Source organism: Argiope bruennichi, chromosome 2 (genome assembly GCF_947563725.1).
Source record: "Argiope bruennichi chromosome 2, qqArgBrue1.1, whole genome shotgun sequence".
In the NCBI taxonomy this organism is placed as follows: domain Eukaryota; kingdom Metazoa; phylum Arthropoda; class Arachnida; order Araneae; family Araneidae; genus Argiope; species Argiope bruennichi.
In genome coordinates, this window is record NC_079152.1 from 32,166,018 (window position 1) to 32,184,864 (window position 18,847).

At 29.7% G+C, this 18,847-nt stretch overlaps 1 protein-coding gene across 6 annotated transcripts in view; it reads right to left on the bottom strand.

Annotated features, from left to right (window-relative positions):
- Positions 1–1,036: 1,036 nt before the first annotated feature.
- The window catches only part of LOC129961564 (P protein-like), a 97,286-nt gene continuing 79,475 nt past the window's right edge, over positions 1,037–18,847 (bottom strand). For all 6 annotated transcript variants that reach the window (XM_056075057.1, XM_056075058.1, XM_056075059.1 and 3 more), the window contains exons 12-19: positions 17,698–17,842; positions 13,573–13,624; positions 13,284–13,389; positions 11,394–11,521; positions 6,267–6,431; positions 5,219–5,312; positions 3,051–3,144; positions 1,037–1,541 (exon numbers count right to left, since the gene is read on the bottom strand). In XM_056075057.1, coding sequence (XP_055931032.1) covers positions 1,454–1,541; positions 3,051–3,144; positions 5,219–5,312; positions 6,267–6,431; positions 11,394–11,521; positions 13,284–13,389; positions 13,573–13,624; positions 17,698–17,842 — 872 coding nt within the window. In that variant the 3' untranslated portion in view covers positions 1,037–1,453. The remainder of the gene's footprint in view (positions 1,542–3,050; positions 3,145–5,218; positions 5,313–6,266; positions 6,432–11,393; positions 11,522–13,283; positions 13,390–13,572; positions 13,625–17,697; positions 17,843–18,847) is intronic.

Sequence of the window (18,847 nt, forward strand, 5' to 3'; positions counted from 1 at the left end):
CAGAATTGCCCTATACATATGGAAACACTATACTTGTGAAATTGGCACTGGTATATTGTATTTTTATTAACACTGTTATATTGTACACTGTATTTGCTTTGTAATATTAATGTGCATTTCATTATTTTCTTTGAGTTGATTGCATTGTTATTTGTATTTTTTTCTTCATATATATAAATATATATCACCCTATATGTATAAAATGGCAATCATCTTAAATGTATTAGACTCACACATATCAGCTTTGAAATAATCGGTTTTCTATCTTTATTTTGAGTATGTGAAAGAAGATCTCTATAAACTATGGATATGGGACTATTTAAACTCTTCTTTAAAAATGGCTGAAGAAATTCTTTGTGAATCATGGATATATAAGAAAAAGAATCAGAAAAGTACACTTCTCTATTTTTCTTAAACAAATCTCAAACGATAGTCGCATTTCGATATATACTTCGAATCATGTTATTCCTTCAGTCAGCAATATTTAATGAATAAAGACTTGCTCCACTGCATGTCTATTTGGCCCATATTAATAAAAAGCCATTATGCTTCCAGTGATTGTCGATTCTTTAAAACTTGATCAAAAACAGTAAAGATAAATATAAAAAACAATAATCACTTATGCATATCAGATATAAAAGTGATTCTTTTTCTTCATACTGACAGAATTATTCTTTCCAACAAGTGACAAAGCATTAATCCACTTAGCGGATATCACTGTGTACGAGTTTCGCCAAAAGAATACACCCATGAGCCATGAGAATAGTTTGGCAAAAGTAGCAGAGTATTCTTTCATTTAAATTATTCAAAATTTTAGTAGAACGGAGTACCATCGATTGTCTTTCAATAATACGCCCATTTATGAATTGGAAATATTATGGAACTTAAAAGATTAATTTTAGAATTGTTTCCTTTCCAAGCCACCTTTGAGGCTAATCACTTTTTAGTCCTCATTCGTTGCTAAAGAGGACTTCTGCAGAAAATGTGTCTAACTTTAAATCGAAATAGATCAGAAAATTAATTCCAATATCAAATCTTAAATGGCCAGAAATAAGGATGAATTTTATTAGAAACATAATGTACTTACGAAAGGTTTTGCTAAGAACAACCAGTTTTAAAATGCAATGAATATACAGGAGAATGCTGGGAATACAAAAGATTCAGAAAAACACATTTCACAACTATACATTTAAATGAAAGCAACAAAAATATGTGTTTGAATACTTCTGTCATGGCTGTCGTTTTCTCAAACAAATCTTGTTACGGGGTTAAAGCAAGTTTAGAGTTTGCTTTTTTTTTACCTTCCTGGGATGGATTCAAAAGCAAAATAGAAATAAAACAGATCCATTAGATAACAGTCGCTTGTAGACAATATCTTGTCACTTGAAAAAAAGAAAATCATAAAGTCTGTCGTTTCTGAAATGTGCGACTTCGCGAAATTTTTTGTTCGGTTTCAGTCGTTCCAACCCAGCCAAACATGACAAAAAAGAAGATAAGCTGTTGACAGAGTAGTTGTCAGGAGCATAACTGGAAAACCAATCCTAAAATTTAAAAAAAAATAGCGTTAATTTTTAAGAAAATAAGGCACGATACATAAATTAACTAGTTGAAAACATAAATAAAAGTTGGTACGAATATGTAGCTTTGTTTTCCTACTAATGTTATTAGAAGTTGTACTTGAAAGACGTAGGTTATTGGGATTTATAGCTACAATGGCTTTTATCCCCTATTTTCAGATGAAGTTTCAGTCAGTTAACAGTTAAGAAGCAGTTGCGATGATGCGATTTAGTTCATATTCGAGATTCTAAAGTTCCAGTAATGTTATTAGAATATACAAAATATTTTGTATATATTGGCCCTAGAAAGGATTAAATAACTACGATCCTAATTTGATAACACTAGGTCCAACAGCATTATTGGAATAGCGGATTTTAAGTAGGCAAATTAGGCTGTTGCCTAGGGCCACTGGACTGAAAGAGGGTTGCAGAGTATCAATGTTAATGAAAATAAATTAATATTTAAATGTTTAAAATGAGCATACTGCGGAATAAACTTATAAAAAATTCTACGAATTTTAAAATATTAGCATAACATTAACCCTTTATCAAATATAATCGGTCAGGTTCCTATATTTTTCAGCACATTCATTTAGCTATTGCAAGTTTATAAGCACCGAAAGTCAGCATGTTAACTTAGTTATTGCAAGTTTAAAAGCGTCGAAAGTCAGCATGTTATCTTAGTTATTGCAAGTTTATAATCAACGAATGTCTTCTTAAATACTGGTGTGTATGGATGTGGATGTTGCACAATCATGATTAGTAATAAATCAAAAAATAAAAGAATATGCAAAATTACAAAATTATTAACATGAAAAAGTAAACTAAATTAAATCATTAACACGTTGGTTGAGCTAAATTTATGCTGAAACGGATACAAAATAACCCAATTAGTTTAAGACGTGGTGGTGGTAGTCGATGGAGTTCATAATGTGCATTGTCGTAAAATGTCAAAAAACTACAAAATACTCAGATCCGCTATTGAGCAGTTTGCTCAATGAGCATTTTGAAAAACTTTTATTTCAAGCATGTCGCATATCCACAACCTGCAAACATTTTCGTATTAAAATTGTCCCATAGAGAAAATTTATCTCTAGATTTTTACAGGGAAACGCCATTTATTTAATTTGTATTTTCGTTATCTTTCATGTTTTACATTGTATCTGTTGTAGCGGGCTTTTTTCCTATCGTGAATACAATGAAATATGAATTCAAAAGCCAAATTAAATGCTAACAATATTTGATTGTTCCGTTTCAAAAGTTTGACGACCTATGGATTAATGCATAGCTCTAATTAAATATAGGAAATAATATGGAACGAAAGAGTAAGAATGTTTCTAACTATATTTGCTTAGTAAAATGTTTTTTTTTTCTATGTTTCAAGATAGAGTTTCAAAGATTTAGTATATCAACTAAACGGAAAAAATTTAAAAAACTTTTAAAACTATTTTACAACTTTTGTATTGTACAGTCTTGAAATAAACAGAAACTTACCTGAAAAAATCGAAAAACGAAAATCTGTAACCGTGCTGTTCGGCAATTCCGGCCGTAACGACGTTCGCTGATGCTCCAATCAAAGTCCCGTTTCCTAGAAAAAAGGAAAAAAAAAATCATATACATATAATGATTAAAATATATTTACATTATAGGGCACATAATCTCCACTAATAATAAAAGAAAAGTGTATGTTAGTTGGCGTTTTACAAGCTAGATTCTTTGATTTAGAGTTACGAAATTTGATGCAAATATATTTTTGGAACATGGAGATAAGCAGACCGAAGCGATTTATGTTGAAATTTTAATTAAAATTTCAATTAATTGAGAGTTAATTGGGAGTATGGGGTTTTACGCGGTAATTCCCCAAAAAAAAAAAATTTCTGCACAAAAATAATTTTTAAAATTTAAAAATTGACTTTTTTTTTTGTATTTCACTAATTTAATTATAGGGCAGATTTTCCCTGAATTTTGGCAATTTTTAAAACAGAATTTTTCGTCTAATTTTCAACAATGTATTTCATTACTAATGAAATTCAAATCGTTTTCACTCATTATTTCACCATTTTCATGATATTTAATCTCATGGCTTTTTTTTTCAGTTTTGAAAGTTGGGCTAAAATGATTCTGGCAATTATCAATGCAGTTTCATGAAAAAAATCAGAAATTGAAGTCTTAAAATGAAGCCTCAATAATGAAAGAAAATGAAAATGAAGCCATAATAATTTTCATACAAATTTTAAGTAAGGAAAAAAAATTCTCTTGCAATGAATTGAACTTGAATTTAATGATATGGACTTGAATTTCCATTAACCATTATATAGTTTTGATGACAGTTTTCATATTTTCAGTTGCAAGGCTTTTTCTTTTGCTGTTTACTCCTCTTATAACGTTTTTTATTCGAAATTCAATTCTTCTACGAAGAAAAAAAAAATGAAAAAAATATTTTTCAAAAGAGTTAGGTTGATTGTAATTAGAAATATTTTATTGGAAAAAATTTACTAAAGCAGAAATTTTACCTTGAAACAATTCTTGATTAAATCTTTTATATTTTTACACATAAAGTTTCAGCTTTTAATAATTTTAAAGCAGAGTATGTTACAGATATTTTAATTGTTTAAAACTGCCACCTAAAAATAGAAATATTAATCAAAATGTCATGCCTCATTGGGATGCATTTAAAAAGACTAAAAATTATTATACTGTAAAATAGGAAAAAAATAAATTATTTATGAAAAACTTTATTGGCAACAACCGAGATAAAAGTTTTGTTCCTAAATGACATATATATATATGCTTTGTAGGGCCGAAATGTGCATTTCTAAGCGATTTTTTGAAATTTTAATTAATTAAAAATAATTAAGCGACATTTTTACTTTTTTCTGTGATAATTTTCGAAAATATTACAGTATGAAAATTAATTTTTACATAAAAAAATGATTTTTTTAATAATATGAATTTTTATTCATACGATTTTGCTTCTATTTTGCATCAATTTAAAAAAATATTTAAAGCGTATTTTACAATAATAATTTTATTGTTGAAGTGAAACTCAAATCGTTTTCATTATTGCTACTAATACTTGATCCTAGATTTTTTTCATTTTTATGATCAAGGTAGGAATATTAGGCTTATTTTTCCTTATTTTGTAGGTTTCAGTATAAGATAAACTTTTAATAAATTTTTTGAAATTTTGATTTACTTACAATTAATATTGAACTTCAGAGCCAAGCAGTGGCGAAAATTTTTTAAATGCATCGATTTTTAAATAATATTGCTCTTTTTACCTGTGGTATAACTGGATGTATAAGTTATAGTATGAAAATTAGGAAAATGCGTAGCACAATGAATAGAGTAATATGTGGCTTCCGAAAAAGAATGAGTTTTATCGCTATCAAACTTTTAAGTTGAAAACTAATTTATTGAGGAAAGCATGAAGATATAATCAAATAAAATAGTTAATGGTAATTTTTAGCTACCGTTAATCTTAGCTAATCAACTGGTCATCAAAGGCGTCATAGAAGTAATTAACTGGTCATAAAAGTAATATTTGGTAACATGACGAAAGTATTTTATATCAATGTTTATATGGTTTATATATCTTGCCAATATGGCATTATATGGAATAATATAAAAGGTTTAAGCTTTCAAAAGTAATTTTGTTTTACCTCCCAGACATGCTCCAAGGGCTAGGGCAAATACTAAAGGTTTGATGGGGAGCTTTGTTTCCTCCTGATCGGCAATGTCTACAACCACTTGAACCTGAAAAATTTCAATTTTAATTGGATGTGTTCTCAGGTGAGAGAAATATTAAATAAAAGTTTGTTGAAAATTCATTTTTCTCAATATATATACATAACACATAATTTTTTAAGAAGAGGTCGAAGAGAGAGAAGACACTTTGAATTTTTAAACTTTGCTTTTATCTCTATCTCTAAATGTAATGATTAAAACTGTACGCTCCACTTTTTTTGGAATTCCAGGGACAACGCGCAGAATAGAAAAATGCATGTAATAAACGCAGTGACTAATATTCTACAAAATATTTTCCAAGAAATAATAAATAAGCACAATGACTAATATTGGGATCATGTGCTATTTCCATAGAATGTTAGGAATAACGTAAAGATAAATAAATACAACATTCACAAATGATGCAATATTTTCATTCAAAGCGAATGGCAAAACGCATGCTAAAAGTAACTTTGAAAATCTTGTTTCATGTTATTTGGACGCTTTTCAAAAGGTACTTTTTTTACCGCTTAACTGTTTTGCCCGAATGCCATACGTGTATCGATTTATCGAATTTTGATAGTTGTAAGCAAAACATAAACAATTTATAACGATTATAATTCAATATTAAAAGTACTTCGCATACATAGATAAGTCAAGTATTCAATGGATTTCCATCTGAATCAAAATAAGAAAATACTCCCCAAATAGAAAGTGTCATCTTATTAGATAGTAAAGAAAATGAATCTGGTTAAGTAGTTAATAATGCCAATCAAGACTTTTGGATTTCACGGTATATAAGTAAAATCACTTTTGATTATACACCCTAGAGTGGAAATATATGAAAAATTCGAAAGAAGAAAGTTCTCGGTTTTAACAGGCAGGGTTAAAATTGATATTTATATATTTCAAAATCCTGAACTTTTCTATATTGATATTAATTTTTCTATGTTACTGATAAAACATTTGTAAACAAAAATATACCATGACAGTAGTGAAGGGAATGTTGTCGATGAAACTCGACGACAGGGCCGAGATCCATAGTATGAGGACGATTGCAACGAGAAGTCGATGACTTTCATCCACACTGGTGATTGCTTTTTGCGTCATATTCACGATATACCACACAAGATCAAGTCTAGACAAAGCCTGCGAAAAAAAATACACGATTTTAAACTCAGAAAGGAAAGCAATACGATTAAAAATAACTTGATATACAAATAAGAGCTTATAGCAAAAAAAGAAAGTCAAAATACGAAGGCAATTCAAAAAGTAAAGGGACTTTTGCAATTTCTCTTTCCAGGGCTTGGTAACATAACTAGTATCCAGAGCTGAATTAATGTAGTTGACACACTTCTATGTAATGTGTCACTCTTATTCCCGCATTAATTTTTGGAGTGTAACAGACCGTTAAATATGACAGCTCCATTGTCGATCTGCGCCAAGGTGGAAATAAGGTCAGTGATTCGCTTTTTGTCTGGGGAAGATGTTAAACCTGCAAAAATTATTCGTCGAATCCAGGCGCAATCACGCCCAAACGTCGTGAAAAACTGGGAAAAGGTATCATCCTGCAGTAAAATAGTGCTCGACCATATTCTGTTCAACGGACAACCGAAACGATAAAGAAATTGGGATTTGAAGTGCTGGAACACCTGCCATATAGTGAAGATTTGGCTCAAAGTGATTTTCATATGTTTGGACCATTGAAAAAAGCGCTAAGACGAAGAAGATTTGCAACCAATCAAGAAGTCATTGATGTGATGCAAAATCAGATACAACCGAAGAAGTCATTGATTGGTTACAGATACAAACAAAAAACGTTAATGGAAACAAACAAACAAAAAGCCCTTATTGAAAAGTTGGGAAAAGTACTTTGAAATCATGTAGAAAAATAATACATGAGTTAGTTTCTTGTCATTAGAATAAATGCACATTTTCACAAATGTCCCTTTACTTTTTTACTAACCCTCGCGAGGGGCACCTCGAAATGAGGATGAGATGCTTCCGGTATGGTGGTTGGATCTCGCCACTTTGGACGGTATACAAAAAGGTGGGGGAATCTGGCTGCTCCCATCGATGAAGGGACGTATTTCCTTCGGGAAGGGTTGTATCGTGGCCGGTGATGGCCCTTAGGACTCAACCACAGTTCCTGCCAATGTTGCTGTTGCGACGGTCCAGTCAGTATTACTTATCCGAGTGCTTTTGGGGCGGGGCGGAGAGTTAGTGATGTGACTTACTTTTTGACTAGGGAAGGTGCACTTAAAGAAATCTTTGATATGAATATAATTAAAATTGCATATTTATAAGCTGCATTTTACTTTAAATACAACCCTCTGCATTAAATAGAGCATTTATAATAGTCATAAAATTTCTTTATCATTATTTTAAAATCTACAGCCGGCCGGATAGAACTTTTAAGTGGTTCACATATGGCCCGCTAGTCATAATTCTTCCATAATTAGTCTAATGTCATTAATGAATTTTCTGAATAGATGTAGTTTGGCTGTAAATACATATATATTTTTTTATTTCGTGATCAACTTATCAAGAGTATGTGATTTTTTTTCAATCGCACCTACGGAATGTAAGGAATTTTATAGTTACATTTAAGGAGTGTAAGTTAATTTATAGATCGCACTTACAACCATTGCATCAGCATTGTATGAAATAACACTCAAAAAGTAATACAATAAAACTCCAAAATTTTGAAATGAATGCAAACAAACTCAATTCAAATGCTTAAATGTTATGCAAATTTTTAAAGAAAGTAGTCTAAGGAGAAGTTCAAATAAATATACAGTTGTTAATTATTTAGTACAAACAAATGCATAAAATATAAAATTAATTACAGATCTGAATCACTCAACAAATGATATCTAAAAGTTTTAGAAGAAATTAGTATTTCTCCGAAAAGCTAAAAAAAAATATATGTGATATTTTAAAATGGAGGCTTTTATCTTTAATAAGTTCTCTATGAGTGTACCTGAAACCCTAAAAATTTCTTATAATTCTATCAAATGATTAATATAAATGAATGATGTTAATGTAATAAAATGAATGATGTTAATCAAATGAATTGATGTTAATAAGTTAAAACTCGCAATTTTGTTTCTGTGTGTAGTTCTATTTAAATAAACTGACGTGTTAATTAATAATTTGAAACAGAAGAAATGAAGAATAAAAAAAAAAGAATATCATAAATATACAAATAGGAATTAAAAAAAACTCCGCATATCTATAGGCATGTTTGCTGTTCTAATTTCTGTTGTTGTATTGTGACTTATGGCACTTTATAAGCCCGCTGACAGCTATTTGTCAACGATTTAAACCGAATGAGCGTCTCTTATTTTTTAAGTAGGGCCAAGAATACAACTTAGCTACTCACTCGTCACAACCCTTTTTACGGGGCGGACTTCATTCATGCATTTCATTCACAGATCGTAAGTTAGACCTGAATCAGAAAACGATCACATCCCCCCCCCCCAGTGGTATTACTCTCGACATGGAGGGCATTATATATTTATACGTGTGCCAGTCACCACACACGCGGAGAGTCTTCGGCCGGTGGAGTTCGAACTGACAACTTAAGGAATGAGAGTCCAACACCGTAACAACCAGGCTATCCCGGCCTGTTCTAATTTCTATTGAACTAATTCCAGTAATTTTCTATAAAAAACTTATTATTGCAAAACATTAATTTTAAAAAATATTACCCATTTTTAAAATGTGTTCATAAATTTGTGACACTTTATATCCGATTTTAAAGAATGCCAGTACATGTAAAATGCTGTGAAATAAATTGCAAATATTTTTTTAATAGCAAATTAGTAATTTTTTATATTTTTTGTTAATACTTACTAAAAGATTAGTTTAGACTATATGCATCATTTCATCGTATCAAAAACCAGTATTATTTAGAGAAGAGTATTATGAAAGAGCTTTTTTTTTATTCTTTTTCTATAGATAACTGGAGTGCTCATTTTTATATCATGTTTTGGAAATATTTAGAAGATTTTTTCAATGGCCTATGTACTTTTTTACTTTTAACTAAATAATGAAAGAGTAGAAAGTTCAACAACATTTTTTCTTTTCACCTGAAAGGAGTCACGTGTTATAAGTGTGAAGATATTTTGATCTTGAACTTATCAAGCTCCTTAAAGCTTATCATCATACATATGCAAGTGTTATTATCTTTTCTCCCATTTACACGTACTTGAATCGCAGATTTTATTTACTTTGTTTAGCTGCTGCAATCAACTGTTAGAGAAAGCTCCAAAACAGATTCTTTATCAAGCTTAAAATATTAAGAAAAAGAGTATAGCTTCACTGTCAACGAATCTTAAGCAATTTCCAACAAAAAATATTTTCATTTTTTTATGTTCTTGTTGTTTATCGATCTAGATGTCTGTTGAATGTTTTATCGCTAAAAGGTTTATAAAAAAAGGAAAGAAAAGAAACAAACATCTTATCATATCATATCATACAAATTATAGTTTAAAAGCAAAAAAAAAAAAAAAAAAAAAAAAAAGGAAACAAGCATTAGAGGATATCTCAAAGAGGATCACTGACAAGATTAAAAATAAAAACTGATTTTCAAAATTTTTTTATGTTTGCCTACGAAAGAATCTTCTCTGAAAAATCTTGCTACATATCAGTAATTAATACAGGGAGAATAAAAAAAAGAGATTTTAAGTACCTAATTTTCAAAATTTAATAATGCTGTTAGCAAAAGAACTTCTAAAAATATAAAAATCTTATTAATTCGTGTTTAAAAAATTCTTGTGACGTTTTGCAACAGTGAATATTTCAGAACAAACTACAAAGTGAATTTAAATAATGAATTTTCTAAGCTAAACTATGTTGTTCATAATGAAACATTTCACATAAAAAAATGTAATGTTACTGTTAGTTTCATAAAGAATTTTCTTCCCTTTCCTGGTTATTGTATAATTGAAGTAGCAAAATTTTGCATGAAAATTAGATTAATCTGAAGTCATGTTTATTGGAGTTATGGCTGATCTGCCGTAGTGGATTAAATGTTTTCTTGTTAATGTGGTGTAAAAGTTTAGAGATTAGTATTAAGGAGATGCTTCCAAGTTATTTGATTTCAATTCCTAATCACGAAGGTCATTCTTGAAGAAGATCTATGTAATTTCGAAATGAGATGCATGACAATTTATATAACAAATTAATTAATCAATCCATTTTTAACTTTACAAAAATTGAGAAAATGTGTGCTTGTATATACAATTCTTGGAATAATTTAAAAAAATGTTTTCTTGTTTTTCGAATGTATTTAATTGTTTTTTACTTATATATATCAGAATTGATATGGCAGCTTTGTTTGATAGATGGCGCTAATGAGGCTATAAAATGCATGATAATTCAAGCCAAGCAGTGCAGTGCTTTGTTTCACAGATTGATCTTATAGTTTGAAAGTAGTAGGAAATGATTTAACTTGTGACTTATCAAGAACCAATTCACATAATTTCCCATTTGAGCGAAAAAATTAATACATACCAATCAAATTTTTTCACAATACTCGAAATGCATTTCCAAAAACTTTTACTTTAAAATATATATATATATATATATTTTAATCATTCATTTCAGTTAAAATCAATAACTTTTTTAAAGTTTCCCAGGAAACCATGATTCAGTAACAGTGATGCAATGATAAACAGCATGGAAAGGTTATACAAGCTCAAGGTGCCAGCTTTAAAGAATGTTGCAAAAACAAAATATTATTAATTTTATTTTTAAACAAAATATGGATGGGGGGGGGACCAGAAAATTATATCATGACCAGATCATTGTTTATCCTGGATGTTTCATTTGCCACTTTTATAAATGAAACAATTTCTATAATCGATTAGTTTTTGAGAGGTAAAAATTATTCTTTCAGAACAATTCATTTTAAAATTTCATAGTATGAACTCATAAAATAATTATATATTAGGTTATTATTATTTTTAGTGAATCAGAAAGATTTTGAAGGGAAAACATGCGATTAATAATTTTTTGTTAATTCTTTTCTGGGTCAAAAGATTGTTGCATATGCGATGGAACGAACTGATTAATGAAAAATACATTTTATTTGCTTAACCTTACTTCCATAACAACGAAAAGTGCTCCAAAAAACAGAAGTGTTGACCATTCAACTCGACTCAGAATACTCTCCAGTTCATCAAAATCACCGAGTACCAACAGGAAAATGGCTCCCAAAATGGCGATCCAACCTAAAATCAAAAGACCATTTTTAAACACAATTTTAACACAATAATTTTTACGCTGCTTTTCACTTTCTCATATGCGAAATATAGAGAATCATTAAAATCAACAAAAAATAAGTAATCGTCAAAAAATTGGAATTCGATATTTTGAGGTATTCAAAACGTTTTAGACCTCTCTGAGTTCGGAAAACACATTTTTGGAAAATAACCGTCTGTTTGTAAAAAAATATTTCCAAAATAGTTTGAGTTATACGGAATACGAATGAAATTTTGTATACAGTCTTTACACCGGATTTATAGATTTCTTTTAAATGTTGAGCAAAATCCATTCAGTGGAAGTTTATCTGTTCGGTTGTTTGAATATAAGTTAACACAATAATTTAGAGATAATACAGAGATATACAGATAAAATTTAGTACACAGAATTAACATCTATATCAAATTTTAAGCCAAATCTAACTACGGATTGATTGTCTGTCAGTCCATATTTTCAGACGCATGTAAATGCAATAGCTCTAAAAACGCAGTGATTTAAATTTATCAAATTTGGTATGGGATTTTGTGATTGCAAGTATAGTTTAGTGTCAAATTTGTGTTTCAGGAAGAAGATTACAAGTAGTTTTATGGGAAGAAGGCGTCTAAAATACAAATTCGAATTTCGAACACTTATAACTGCATGCCAGGAATTAATTGCCAAAAACCTCTCGAAGGATCACATGATAAGTTCAATAAAAATGCTAAATTCAAGCGGAAAGTTAATATTTCGTAATTATTTTATGTTAATTCCATGCAATTTGTTCTCTAGGGTAACGTCTTTAATAGAGAATATGCGAGAAAGTTTTGGGGAGACAAAACCGACTGAATTTTTCCCTATAAGTGAATAAGATTTTTTAAAAATCAAATATATGACATAGCACATTCAGTTCACGTTGAAACACAATGTTCGTTTAAAACTTCAGTTAAAAAAATTGAAATAACCTAGACATTGTGTCATGACAATTGCTCAATTTCCATAATTTTTTCATATGATGGAAAAATTTATTCACAAATTTATATAAAGTGAGATGATTGAAAGTGCAGAATTTTGCCGGAATTTATTGTTATTTATAAATGTAATTAATTTATCCAGTAAAAATTTCGGGATTAATCTATCTATATAATTCTATAATAATTATATAATTGGAATATTGTTCTAGAATAAATGTAATTAATTTCTCCAGAAAAAATTTCGGGAGAAATTTATCTATTTAATTATATAATAATTATATAATTGTAATATTGTTCTAGAATAAATGTAATTAATTTCTCCAGTAAAAATTTCAGGAAAAATCTATCTATTTAATTCTATAATAATTATATAATTGTAATATTGTTCTAGAATAAATGTAATTAATTTCTCCAGAAAAAATTTCAGGAGAAATCTATCTATTTAATTCTATAATAATTATATAATTGTAATATTGTTCTAGAATAAATGTAATTAATTTCTCCAGAAAAAATTTCAGGAGAAATCTATCTATTTAATTCTATAATAATTATATAATTGTAATATTGTTCTAGAATAAATGTAATTAATTTCTCCAGAAAAAATTTCAGGAGAAATCTATCTATTTAATTCTATAATAATTATATAATTGTAATATTGTTCTAGAATAAATGTAATTAATTTCTAAAGTAAAAATTTCAGGAGAAATCTAACTATTTAATTCTATAATAATTATATAATTGCAATATTGTTCTAGAATAGTATGAAAATAAAAGACAGTACCTATGCTCAACTTCAAACCAGGAATGCTTTCCAAGAAAAACAACAAAATGACGATTCCTATAACAACACCGGACTTCAGAAGTAGTGATTTATTTTTCACTCTGAACTATAATAAAAAGTGTAAAATTAATTAATTCAATCTTTAAGATGAATGATGACGAACTAATGAAAAATAACAATTTATAATTAAGTATTGTATAAAATAAATTAATTTAACTATACACATTTGTAAGCGAAATATAAAAACTTTGAATTGTTATGATAAAGCACTAAAACAGATTGAACTTACTGTTTTGGACAATTCTTTCAGATGATCCCTGTAATCGTCTTCAGAAATTTTGCTGAAACACAAATAAGAAAAACATATTATTATTATTACATTTTTATAAATACACGTTTCAAATTATGTTTTAAAGTCCTTTTTAATGAATGAAATGGAGTCAAATAATTCCAAAAACCTCTTAAAAATCTATAATAATATAAGATGTACACTTAATTGTACATGTCATATAAATGCATACTGTTATATTTATTCGTGACACATCATGTCCTTATTCCTACCCCAAGAACACGAATTTCCCAGATTTTAAGATTCCCATAGCAGTATTATTCAATAACCGAAGTAGGCAACTGCCTAGCGACCTCACAAGTTTAAGGCATTCAAGCCCAAGATATTTTTTTTTCTGAAAATTATTTAATTTTGAAAAGTTGATTATTTTTGGGTTTTCATTTAATTATAAAGGCCGTGTAATCGGAAATTTAATCAGGCTAAAATCATGTATTGTTTAAATTAATTTCGAAAAATTATTCTAGTAGCTTTAACATTTAATCATTATTTGTTAATACCATATTGTTTTACATTCCATACCATATTGTTCAAAAACATGTCTAATCCAATTATTAATTATTTAGATTATATTAAGAAAAGTTTTGCTATTTTTAAGGTTTTATTTAAAATTATTTTAAAATTTTGGTTATGCATATTATTTTAATGCGATGTACTGAAACCAATTTTTTAGAAAATGATCTACAATTAAGCACTGTGCTCTTAGCGTTAAGCAAAGTTGGCGTTTTTGGAGATATTGTTAATATAAGAAGTCAACTTCTATCAATTATTGCTAAAATATTTGAACCGCTGCGTCTGTTTTCGCCGTCCGCAATTATACTAAAAATTATGTTGCTAGAATAATGGAAATCTAAAGCAACTTCGGATAATTCTATTCCTTCTGCCATTCTGAAAATCTGAACTGATTGCAACAAATCTACAATTTAAATTTTATTTCAGTTCCCCGGTTCTTGGAAGGCAGCAATAATTGCACGGTTTCTGCGACGCATTTACAAAATCGTTCGCTGCCTTTCATTTAAAATCTTCATAGAATCAAATGTCACTAGTAAGCTCCAAAACACGTGTTGCTCATATAAAAGTACTTAATATTTATTTCAAGGTTGGAACAATGTGGAGCTCTTCTGCTCGATGAGTATTAACAGCCATCCAAAATGCATTACCTTTTCTGAAAAAATAGCTATATTTGACAGATTGAACTATCGTATTAAGTAGGATAAATAAATATCTAAGTAAAGGTAATATTTTCATTCAAAATCGGGTTATTAAATGTATCTTAACTACAACTTCGCAATGGAATCACACTCCTACTAAACCAATCCAGCCAATTGTGCTTCTCATTAACTTTTTCCAGAGCAGCTCAAAGTTGCATCTTATTAGTGGAGTGACCCTTATTGGATCAAACAAGACCTTCATCCTATTGTAGTCACCTTAGAAATTCTAACTACCAAATTAGAGAGCCAGAACCTACTCCTTTAAATATGGACATGAATCCTTTGAACGACGTACAGTTCAAATTTTCTTCATGCACTAAACTAATAAAAGTATTTGAATGGATTGAACGTTTCATTCAAAACTGTAAATCTACTCAGAAATCAAAAATATACTTTCAAGCAGAAGAAGTAGAGTCTTCGGTTAAAAGTATACTCAAAATTATTCTGTCAGGAAATTAAATGCTTGAAATTGAACAAGTCCATACAAAAATCTAGTAAACTACTTCCATTAAATGTATTCATGGTTAAAGATGGGATTCTCAAGTTTGGGATCAGTTATCGAAACATCCGACTCTCCCCCTATGATAAAAAATTTCCTATAGTCGTCTCAAAAAAGCATCATCTAACCCCTCTTATAATGCAGCATTTTCATCAACTCAGTTTCCATGCTGGTCCAGAATCGGTTTTACCCTTCATTTGTCAAAAGCTCTAGATTCCAGAAGGTCGTTCTAGTTCGTCGTGAAATTAAACGTTGAATCATTTTTTGTCGTCGGCTTCATTCAAAACCTTCGAACCCTAAAATGAGAGACTTGCCAAATATCTGGAAAATAAAATCTAGTCCTTCTGAAAGAATTGAGGGAAGATTTTGCTGGCTCGTTGATCACAAAATGTCAGCATCTCAGAAGAGCTATCCAATTCAAGTCTTAATTTTGTTTGTTCATATGCAAAGTGATTAGAGCAATTCATCTAGAACTCGTGCTCAGTATGTCTCATTTTTAGCTTTGTCGGCTTATTGTCTGACGGGGTCACCCCACTGACATCTTCTCAGACAATGGATCCAACTTCGTAAGTTCAGATAATTATCTAAAGAAATTATTGAAGTTAACCCAAGAAACTCCTGTACAAAAAGAATACTCTGAGAAATATCAATTCATCTAACCATACGCTCCCAATTTTGGCGGGATTTAAGGGTCATTGACCAAACTCACTAAATATACAATACATCTTTTTAAGACTTGTCAAGGAAATTTGTGTATTTTTTTAAAAATGTCCACCCTCTTATGTCAGATAGAGGCCTACATCAATTCAAGACACCTAGTACAACTCTCCAATCACTCAACTGGTCTCCCTCGGAATTTCCTATCCTGGGAGTCCCTCCTTGAGCTCCGTGAAGGAACTGATGGTTTTAATTAAAATCTTAGTCTTTCTTGCAGATTTGAAAATTCTCTTATATTTGAAACATCCATTTTGAAATAGATGGAACTAGGTCCGTCCTTCACCATTTGCGGACAAAAGTACCATCAACATTGACCTCCATTACATGTCGGAGATCTTGTCATTCTTCAAACTAACAATTTGCTTCCACTATCTTGGTCGCTTGCTCATATCTTGGAGATCATCTCCGGAGCTGATGATATCCCTAGAATTGTCCTGCTTCTTACTCCATCTGGATCTCCCAGCAGAACACTCATCGCTTTACCGGTGCCGACATTCCGCACTCCAGAAGATTGTAATGCCAACAGATGGCGCATTGAAAGGACTGAGCGCTGAACTCTTTTTCTCTTTTTAGATCCATTATTCTTGGATGTTTTGATGTAAACAGTCGCATTCTGCAGACGCGTGAAAAATGTGTAATATCAGGGCCACATGCCCAAAATCTATTCTTTGTATTTTAAATCTTCAAACAATTCATATTCCGTATGTTCAAACCAATGAATAGCATTCCTAACTAATTATCAAGATTTGAAAGAGGTGAGTTAATACTTTATTTATTATAATATTCATTTATTGAAGTTTGACCATAACTCTGTTCTTGATTTTGCATCTAATTCATGTATATAATTAAATTAACAGAGATCATTTGAGTTGTATGGCTAAAATAAAAAGTAGATGTCTTTGTGAAATAAATGCATCAGTACTATCAGTTGAACTTTGTAATACCTATGAAGGTATTTTCAGTACCTCATAGAATACCTATAGATTTCAATACCTCAACTGATGCATTAGTGCTATCAGTTGAGCTTTGTAATATCTATGACGGTATTTTCAATACTTTTTTTGCAGTTTTTTTACCTTGAGTTTATTCGATTTTGCTTGGATAATAACTCTTATTAGAGTCTTTAAATTATTAGAAATGAGATCTGCATATTTATCCATTTTGCGAGCATGGACAATAGTGTTATTTTGATAACTTTATATTTTTTACTGTACAATAATCTGTTATAACTGTTGAAGTTTCTCCTATAAGGATACGGCTTTCTTATGGGAAAACACTGGTATTATGATCAGAATGAGTGGAGGTTTGAATTTCGATTCCGACAAAAATATTTTATTCTAAGCGCCTATAAAAAATTTTGGAGAATCGTATATCAACATTATCCTCTTCAATCGATTATGATCAATTTTTAAAAAAAAATTAACATTGGTAATTTTACGAATACGAGTGCATAATATTTATTAAAAGTAAGCTTAGAAAAAGATTATTAAATTTAACAATTGAAGTTTCATCGAAAGAGCAAAACCTTCATCTATTAGCTTTAAAATGTGATGAATTTCGAAACAACAATTAAATTTTTGCTTAAGATGTGGGTAAAGTAACCTCTGTGATAAGTTAATTTAGACTCATTAGATATCTTACTTATTGTAATGAGGTGTTCTTTTCAATGATGCTTCCAAAGTTGAGATTTTTTGATGTAGCGAATCTCTCACCATATCGTCTTCTCTCGAATACCCGGATAGAGAGTAGAACGCCCTTTTCCATTTCTCGATTTCATGTTTCCTTTCTGTCGAAAAAAAATATTCAAATGTTTAGAGAAAGAATCATCTTTAATATTCAATATTTTTTTAATACGCAAAAAAATTTGCATCTTTTTGCAAATATATGCAAATTTGGGTCAGTTTATTCATTCATTTGGGTTTTTTATTCAGTATCGTATTTCATAACTAGCCGCCTTAAGTGACCAGCTTGTTCAGCAAGATTATTGACTTTTTAGGCTGTTAAATGATTAATATGGAATGCATTTTTTAAAAATTCACCTTGTTATTCAATTAAATCAGTTTACATCAAATTAAGAAAGTTATATTAATAAAAAAAATATTTCAAAATAAAAAGGAAAGTGAAAATTCTAGTGGGGAGATAATGATTGGCAAAAACATGCGATTGAATGTTTTGGTGGATGAGTTTCAATTCCATTACCAGAATTCAAAACGGATTATTATCAAATTGAATTTTAAAAAATAATAAAATTACGGGAAACAATCAAGCTGGTTTCATTTAAACCTTATATTTTGAGACCATTTTTGTAAAATTATTGTTTTAGAAAATATGAACATCGATTTGAATAAGCAAGTCATAGCATTTATTCATTTGGTGATGGTTAGGCCTATTTTTGCTCTCGCTTAAACTTTCTTTTAGAGGCCCTTTCTTAATTCCTTTTATATTTTCTTTCTTCTGACTGGTTGGACTTTTTGATGGCACATAGAACTCTCTGCAGAACATTTCTACTAATATTTTGCAGCTGCAGCTTCATATTTTAGCTAAGCGAAAGATGGTATTCAATGCAGCAGTAAAACTGTTTGATGAATCATTTTACTGGCTTATACTAAACGCTCAATGAAGCTGTCCAAAATTCGTACGATGTTTGTTTACATTTGATTGTTGCTATTCGACAGTAGGTAATAATAGCGATTTCTGTGCCACGTGCGTTAGCGTTTTATGACGAGAAACAGCCAGATTTAGATTTGATTGCCTCCTTTTTAAAAATTTTATCAATCAAATTCAACAAAAA